General features: G+C 37.0%; 1 protein-coding gene across 1 annotated transcript; it reads left to right on the forward strand.

The window, feature by feature from the left end:
* Positions 1–1,040: 1,040 nt before the first annotated feature.
* LOC126591106 (40S ribosomal protein S15a-1) lies at positions 1,041–2,162 on the forward strand. Its single transcript, XM_050256671.1, has 4 exons — positions 1,041–1,182; positions 1,299–1,473; positions 1,571–1,731; positions 1,857–2,162. The coding sequence occupies exons 2-4, from the start codon at positions 1,341–1,343 to the stop codon at positions 1,953–1,955; spliced, it is 393 nt and encodes a 130-aa protein (XP_050112628.1). The 5' UTR covers positions 1,041–1,182; positions 1,299–1,340; the 3' UTR covers positions 1,956–2,162.
* The last annotated feature ends 7,027 nt before the right edge of the window (positions 2,163–9,189 follow it).

The raw sequence follows: 9,189 nt of genomic DNA on the forward strand, positions 1-9,189 counted from the left end.
ATAACCATTGCAGAGCTTCCCCTTCCATGTGGAAAGATGCCATCTTTCCTTTCTTGGATTATTTAATGTTAAAGAAATCAAAGTAGTGCTCTGCCTTATAGACCCAACACAGTGGTTCGTTGCCATCTCCAAATCAAGGAAAATCCATCTTGATAATGATGCTAGCAAATTTGGGGCAAAATCTATGAGATGGAAATTAGGTTGAAATTAGGGTTTCTCCCTCCTTGGAGATTAGGATTGGTGTATGTCACATCGGAAGATTACCGGAGATAAACCACTCATCACCCCGAGAGATTGAAGCCGTTGAATGATCAATTCTTGGCTGGCTTTGAAATCGTTCTTGAATTCGACGAACAAATTTTTCAGATTTGACACTTTTGCCTTTATAGCTCGACGAGAAGCTAATCGAGTCATACACTAAAAAGGGGGCTCATGATCCCTCTCCGATACCAATGTTAGACCTCATTCGAACCTTAACTCATATGCACAATCAATAACTAGAATACAATCAATATCTTAACATACTTTGCTATGTATAAGGGCAATATATAAACTATCGTAAGCTAAAATCAAACTAACTTCCTGACAAATATTACTCATGGACCAATAAAATCACATCATAAATGATAACATGGCATGTGATGTAGCAAGAGCTTAATAACATCCAAACAGAGTTGCCACCGACCTCCAGCCAAAAGTAGGAATCAGTTGCAAAGGAAGATTAGGGTTTTTTTTGCGCTTTCAGCAAGAGAGAAGGGTCTCGGTTTAGTTGATCCAATTCCTAATTTTTAGCTATTCGATTAAGAAATTTAATTCCTTACGTGCAAGTAAACATAAAAAAGTTAAGAGTTGAACTTATTCTCTTTCTTTTCATTCATGTTACTCATAAGTAAACGAACTCTAAGTTTGAAACTTTGAATGTCTGCTAGAAAATCGCTTTAACTAAAAAGAAAAACATGGTGGGTTTGTGGGCTTGCCCTTCTTCGATGTCCGTGACCCAATGGTCAACACAGTGGGCTTTGTCCCAACCGAAGTTCACTCATCGCCTAAGGTTATTTTCGTAAAAGAACAGTCATACATTAAGAAGGCTGAAAGCTCCTCACTCCTCATCACCTCAAAAACAAAACCCTAGTGCCTTCCTCTCCAAACTCCATCAGCCAGCCGCCTAGTCCGAGCTCGCAGGTAAAATTCCAATTCTCCACCAATCTCCAAAATTTTCGAACAATTTAACACCTAACCAGTATCCAAAAACACCATGATTTGTTGACTAAATTTTGTTTCTTTTTCCATGCCTGCAGATCTACAGCTTTTGGTTTCGTTTTCAGCTCGCACTTGCGGAAATGGTGCGCGTCAGCGTTCTGAACGACGCTCTGAAGAGCATGTACAACGCCGAGAAGAGGGGAAAGAGACAGGTCATGATCCGGCCGTCGTCCAAGGTCATCATCAAGTTCCTCCTGGTTATGCAGAAGCACGGTTCGTATTTTTGAAATCTTGGGTTTGTTTTGGAATTTTGTGTTTTATTGGGTTCGATATGTGATTTTTTATTGTTTGGTTTTTGGGATTTGTGTAGGATATATTGGGGAGTTTGAGTATGTTGATGACCATAGAGCTGGAAAGATTGTGGTTGAGCTCAATGGGAGGCTGAACAAGTGTGGGGTTATAAGTCCCCGATTCGATGTCGGTGTGAAGGAGATTGAAGGCTGGACTGCTAGGCTTCTGCCTTCCAGACAGGTTTGATTTTCTCACTCAATCACTGTATTGGGTTTTGGTCTGTCATATTGTATGGATTTGCAGGATTGCGCATTTTCGTTCGAGTTTTCACGCTGTGATTACGAATGCAATGTGTATATATGCAGTTTGGATATATTGTGCTGACCACCTCTGCTGGAATCATGGACCACGAAGAAGCGAGGAGAAAGAATGTTGGTGGCAAGGTCCTCGGGTTCTTTTATTGAAGTGAGTATGAAGCGCAACTTGAGGAAGTTTTTGTGAGATTTTGGTTTCGTTTCATTTGTTTTTGCCGAAAGAAGAGAACCCTTTTTCTCACCAATGCTGGTTTGAAAAGTTTATTGTACTAGGATATTTAGTTTCGTTTTCTGTTTTGATCGACTCTCATGTTATTGCAACCTTGAATGTTAAAGTTACGTGAAGCTTGCGGTTTATCTTTTGCGTTAGTGTATTGGACAAATGGTGTTCTACAGAGCAAGATCTTTTCTTTATTGGGATATGTAGATCGGGTAGAGTCTTGACCATTATTTATGGAAGAGAGATTGTTTTGAGACTAGGAGACCTTAGGAAACTATCATACAAGACTATTACGTTGAATGTTGCTTTGGAGTTCATCAGAGGAATGACTATGCCATTGAAGTCATGGATACATGTTAATGGAAGTCAATATGATCCTGGAGGTATGTTTTTTGTGAAATCTCTTAGGCTTCTAGTATCGAAGCCTCAAGGCGAGGGCTTCAAAGCTCGATTTTGACTTGTCATGTCCATCTTTTCTCCAGGATTTGATTCTTTTTTGTGGCCCTGCATCTTTTATGCAATGTTGTAGCTGTTACAAAATGTTTGGAGCTCCGGATATCTATGGTATTTAGCAATTCAATTACGAGTTGATGTTAGCGTCTACTTTAGCGTTGTGATTCATTCATACTGCAGTAGAGTGGGACTAGTTATTGTTTCTTGTAAGGCTTAGCGCGAGTACTGCGGCAGGACTAAGAGCATCCCAGCCCGGGGCTCTGTATGGGGCTGGAACGGGAAAAGTGATAGATATAGCTTATTTTAGAGCTATGAGGAATCTTTGGGGTTTTATAAAATAATCTTTTCCAATGAGGGGTTATATCTTTTGGGCTGTATATGAGGCTGTATATATTTATTGATGTGGTAATTTGATTAAGTGATGATATTTTTTTTTTTGTGTTAGCTTTTCTTAAGTTGATTTTTGGATGTGCTATCTTAATTTTTTTTAATTTTTTTTTATGAACTCTTCAACCTAAAATGTTCAAATTGTGACAATGTTAGATTTATCACTTATGAATTGTTCGTTTGATTAGATTCCCTTATCTCAATCTTATCCGTTGAAAGAAACAAACTCTCATTTCGCCTTCTGAAATAATTTGATTTTCACGTATAACACAACAATTTACCTAGCACCAATTGGTAAATTAGTATCAATCAATTTGAAAAAAAACAAAATTTTAAAATTTCACCCATCAATGCTTATGAATGCTAAATCAATTTGAAATTTTAATTCTTATGGAATTTAAAACAATCATTAATTAGTCAAATTGCAAGAAAAATAAGTAAGAAAAAAGAATTAAAAAAATAATAAAATGAGAGTATAAGTGTATTCGCAAGTAGAGAGAGAGTGATAGAATTTTGCTTACATGGATTGTTGTTTTTTTTTGTGGGACCCGCTGATTTTTGGGGTTAGATATAGTCCGATTTTATGCTAACTAAGAAAGGAAGTTGCTAGCCCAGTGGTGGATCTAATCCTATTTTCTAGCTCAATGAATTTTCTGGTTAAGGCTGGAAATTGAGAAGGATAAAGCCCCCATTAGAATGCTCTAATGATCACTTGTATAGAAATGGTCGTGGAATTGCACCCATCGTTAGTGTCATGGACGCGGTGCAGCTCCCATTGAAAGCACATAGTTAGTGTTACGAATCCATCGTCTTCAGCCTTCTTCGCTTTTCTTCATCGCGCATCTCGTCCCTTTCCTTTGTTATCTCCTCTCTCCTCTCTTTCTATGGTACCGATTAGCAATATTTTCGAGTGGGCAATTTTTGTTGAAGGTGGTTAGTGGTGGTTGCAGTGGAATTTGGATTTGATATTCTGTTTTTTATTTTTACTTTTATTTTTTATTTTTAAGGTGGCGTGCTTTATGGCGTCTGGGTTTTTGGCTGTTCCTTTTCTGATCGAAACTCAATCCACAGAATTGTTGGGTGGAAGTTTATTTTTGTTCTTTCCAATTTATAAGAGAAAATTGTAGAAATTGTCTCTCGATTTTGACTTAATTGGAGCAGTAGTTTTTCAACTAAAAGTTCATCAATGGTCCCTTAAGCATACAACTATGGTCTTTTTTGTCAATTTCGTCAGAATTCTGTTAGAATTCCGTCAAAATGAGTTATGTTGGAATGACAATTGCTCAATGGGGCTAAACTTGAGGGACCATTTCTCTAATTGGTCATTTGGTTTTCCATTTTTTGCCCCTTAATCACTTGTGTGGCATGCAACTCATTTTTATGAAAATCCTAATGTAATTGATGAAAATGACTATAGTTGCACGTTTTGATGAGTTAAGAGATCAATGGTCACAAATTTTTAGTTGAGGGACTACTACTCCAATTGGATTAAAGTTGAGGGACCTTCCTACAATTTTCTCATTTGACAAAAGCAAATTTTTTTAGCCAATCCAAGATAACAAGAGTCCCCTCCACTTCAATTACATCCTGTCCCATCCTAAATATTAAGTCAAATCTCATCCGAACCACCAAATGTGTACTCCATATGGTGTAGTGATTTCATTTCATCCATCATAAAATCATGTGCTTTTCGCTTTTTAGCTGATGAGCTCCGAGTTAAAATGCATTCATTCAATTATATTTTTAGGTTTACGGTTGAGACTGAAGCCCTTTTCACTCGTACACTCACTTTTTTCTGACATACATGTCATGCAATAAATCAAGAAAAATATTCGACTCCTTCCATTTTAATTAGTTTTCATTTTTTCTAGCAATCACTTGTTTGTTAGCGTAGAGGAAAGTTTTCTCAAATGTAAGAAACCAAGCAGTGTTACGCTGATTATATTGTACCGAAATTATCATATGATTAGAATCATATAAATTGAAAGTTATCACACATATGTGGTGTTTGATGTTAAACATTTTTCTGTTTGCCATTTCACAGATTGATTACAAAGAAGGAGAATAAAAAGATAGATATCCAACCACCATGAAAATTATAGATTGCGAAAGAGCCACTAATAAATAAGGAAGCTAAGCTCTAGCAAAATAGTAATATCCCTTAACAATGTTTCTTCCTTTCAAGCTTAAAACAACATGAAAGAAAAGATACAAAAACCTTGAACATATGCTCTGCCAAAGAGTCCTTAGTTGCCCAAACATATCCCAACTTTTAATGGCCACGATTCACGAACTCCTCATCGTTGTCGTCCTCCTCCTCACCATCACCACCGTTGATCTTCCCACCGCACGTCCTCGTTGCCATGGAGGGGTGGAGCAGCAGTGGACACCTAGATGGAGGCCATGGATGGCTTTAAGAGGGAATGAGTGAGAGGGAGGTTTTGTGAGCTTTAAAGGGAGGTTTGGTTTTGTGGTAAGAGTATCTTCCAAGCATATGCTTAAGCATTAACTTGGTGATGGCCCATTCCTTTTCCACCTTTAGGTATTTTTATGGGAGCATGGATGTAAGTAGGACTTCTTGCAATTTGCACTTGTCCCATTTTTCTATTCCATTTTGCTTTCGACTACCTATATTGTTTTCCCTCCCAAGACACGTGTGCAACCAAATGTGATTGCTAAACAAACTTTGGAACAACCATGGGAAGGGATGAGATCATCTCTGGATCTCTGCCTTCAGAGTAGGCAGATCTGATTTTTGGGTCTGTCTGCTCCTAAGGCAGAGATTCGAAGATGATCTCATTCCCCATTGAAAGAGACTCAAAGGGTGTTGTAAGTGTAAAGGTGGCTTTTGCTTGAAAAGATTATTAGCAATTCAGTTGTATGTTTCCTTGTGTCTATAATCACGTCATAATGTAAAATTGACTTTTATTTAGAGAGACCCTTAGTCATTTCTGGTTGTGCATCTTTTGTGTCTACCATATGACACAAGAGGATGTACAACCGAATACAGAAAAATTATCTTTGCTTGGATGACATTGAAGTGAAATAAGTGAGGGAAAATCATAGATTGAAAAACTCTAATCATATAAAAGTGCTCATTCACTTTGTGCTTATTATTGACAGTGTATGTATATAGGTGAGTGTAAGCAGCACTCCAAAGAAGTAAAAATGTAACTGTTGAGGTCTTAAGCTCGATTTATTGTATTACAAAAAGAGAAAATTCTCCCACTATATATGTTGGAAAAAGTGGCTTAGATTAGAGTCGCATTAACATCCTATACGAGAGATTTGTAAGGAGTCATCAATTAGTAAATAAGGATTAAGGAATTAGAATCGAACCCTTTAATGTCGAAGGTGAACTCCAAAAAAAAAAAAAAAGAAACTAGAGCTCATAGCATCATACTTTTACCAAGGCGTTTGCTGCTTGATTACCTTCACAAAAAATATGAGCCTAAGAGTCATAATTAATAATGATACTTATTCAGATTAAACTAAACCAGTCAGGGATTTGATTAGTTTTGGTTATGTTTGTCCCTTGTATAGTTGTACATTACCAGGCAGATATATAATAGGTATATCATTATTATGTTTGTCCCTTGTATAGTTGTACATTATTATGTTGCTGCTTCACAAAGCTTGTGAGGCATATCATTTTGTATTAATTGATACAAAAAAGGGTATTAGGACCAACCAATGATGAAGTCAATTAGAGTTTGAGTACTTTTTTATATGTACAAACAAAATGACACCATTTTCTCTCTGTATACCAATCATATTTCATTTGAGAGGCACCATGATTTTGTGCAACATACATTTGGATATCCGCTAAATATAGCAAATTAGTCGTGTTTGTCGTGTTCATTTCGTACTTGTTATCTTAACAGATTATGTTGTGTCAAACCCATTATCTTAATAAGTTTTTAATAAGTGACTTGATAACAACGCGACTCGTTCGTAGGTTGACCTGAAACTTATTATATTCGTGTCGTTTAATGTTGGGTTAACGGGTAGTCCAAGAAATTGTCAGGCCTAATATCCATATAAATTACCACTACTTACTCCTTTATCTGTCTTGCTTCTGAAATGAGTTCTTCAAAAAGCTAAATCCTTAATTTTTATTAAGTTTGATGCAGATTTGGAGAGAGAGATTCGAACTTAAATGTAAAGAACAAACACAATACTTTGACCGACTAGCCTAACCTGTATCAGCCTAAAACCCCAATTTTTACTTTCAAATTGTCATTGTATCTTGAAGATTGCTGACAAAAGCTAGCGGTGCTCATGCCTTAAGGAAAATATTAATCTTGAAGATGTAAAAAAGCATGAATCTTGAAGATTTTCAAAGACCCACAATATTTGTTTGTACCATACTTGACCAATCCCGAAACTACCGAGCACCGGCCAACGCTATACTGTCAAGGACCCAGAAGAGTTCCCCTCCGACCAGGAGGCCAATCACTACTCGACACGTGTCAAGATTAGAAGCCAATCAGAGCGCAGCACGTGTCGACATCAAGAACCAATCATAACATGACACATGTCAATGTGACAAAACTACAAGTTTTTCTATAAATAGGGGTCATTCCCCCACAATATGGCCTAATGCCATTTGTGTTAAATCATTCACAAGAACTCACTAAATTGAGAGCTTGATCCTTTGTACTTGTGTAAGCCCTTCACTACTAATAAGAACTCCTCTACTCCGTGGACGTAGCCAATCTGGGTGAACCACGTACATCCTGTGTTTGCTTCTCTGTCTCTATTCATTTACGTACTTATCCTCACTAGTGACCGAAGCAACCAAGCGAAGGTCACAAAACCTGACACTTTCTGTTGTACCAAAGTCTTCGCTGATTTTGTGCATCAACAATATTCATAGGAGAAATTTATGTGCAGGCTGCCGAAGCTAGCTAGATTCTCATTGTTTATGCACCTCTATCTGCTCAAGTATCCAAGCCAACATGCGATGAGTGGAAGGTATGGACAAAGGGAGCATCAACTTGAACTAGAAAATTGAGAAATTAAAAGGGGAAAGCCCAGCTAGAAACAAAACTGATTCCTTTGACCTAATCTTTTTGTTTTGGTTAGCATCCAACTGGTGTGTTTATTATAATAGGCAAATTGCGCCAACTGTTATGATTGACTTTCTCATGTGGGTGGGTTGGAAAATCATTGGAAGGCGTTCAAATGAGGCTAGGATCATACTTGATTGTAGACACATGAGTCTCACAATTTTACGTTCAATTTAGATTATGTGGTGCATATTGTAATTATTATGTGACTTACATGCATCTGTAGTTAAAACACATCAATCACACGCAATAGGAAGAAAGAGTGCAAGACGATATGAGAAGAAAGAAAATATCCTTTCTTTGCTACCATAGATGCACTCAAGTTCCATAGTATGCTAGGGTTGTTCTTGACCATGTGATGTATGTGAGCTTTGTTATGTGACTCACACGCAGCTACGATCGAAATCACTAATGCACGTATGTGCGATTGACCTAGCAATTCTCTAATTGTCGTTTTATTATCGTCCCCCATTCTATGAAGTTGAACACATATCACATGTATTTGTTCAATGCCTTATCAATGAAGCAAAGAGTGCAAGACTATATGAGAGAAGAAGAGTGGGCAAAGAAACATCTTTTTGGCATTCATCAATCAAAACAAGAAAAACAGATAAGCATAAGTTGAACTGGCCCTGCTGTATTTAACTCCATGGATTTGGCCAAGACAATTTTGGCTTTTGGCCAAGACAATTTTGGCTTTTGGCCAGTCAAAGTCGCCAACCATGGAGACATTTTCACAAACTCACCACCAGTTGTCACATTGTGGGGCCACTATCAGTTATCACTCGATGTCATAATATAAGTGATTGAATTTTTTTTTTCAAATATCCATAACACTTGGTATAACGAGTAATATTTCTAACACACTTGAAAAATCTATTAACCCACATAACCCCCCAATTATTATTCAATATTTGATTAACTCCACCACACCAGTCTTTAGTTTGGTTATATTGCAAACCATGGAAGCAGCATCGTTTGACGTTTTCCTTGCTTTTATACACAACCAGTTGCTATATGATTAGATGAAATTAACAGGATATTTCTCTTAATTAAAAAAGTCTTAAGATATTTGTACCTGCTTGAACACTGAATACTCAAAAAAATTTCTCCAATAGTTCAACATTTCCTACAAGACTCGTTCATATACAACACGTATTTGACTAGTCATTATCGGTGTCCATATAAGACTCGTTTGTATACAATACTTCACATTTCATGACATAAGTGAAGAAAATGATATATTTTTTTT

Source organism: Malus sylvestris, chromosome 11 (genome assembly GCF_916048215.2).
Source record: "Malus sylvestris chromosome 11, drMalSylv7.2, whole genome shotgun sequence".
NCBI lineage: Eukaryota > Viridiplantae > Streptophyta > Magnoliopsida > Rosales > Rosaceae > Malus > Malus sylvestris.

Coding starts and splice junctions, on each gene's coding strand:
- LOC126591106 (XM_050256671.1), top strand. CDS start 1,341: ATGGTGCGCGTCAGCGTTCTGAACGACGCTCTGAAGAGCATGTACAAC. Junction 1,474..1,570: donor CCTGGTTATGCAGAAGCACG/GTTCGTATTTTT, acceptor GGATTTGTGTAG/GATATATTGGGGAGTTTGAG. Junction 1,732..1,856: donor GGCTTCTGCCTTCCAGACAG/GTTTGATTTTCT, acceptor GTATATATGCAG/TTTGGATATATTGTGCTGAC.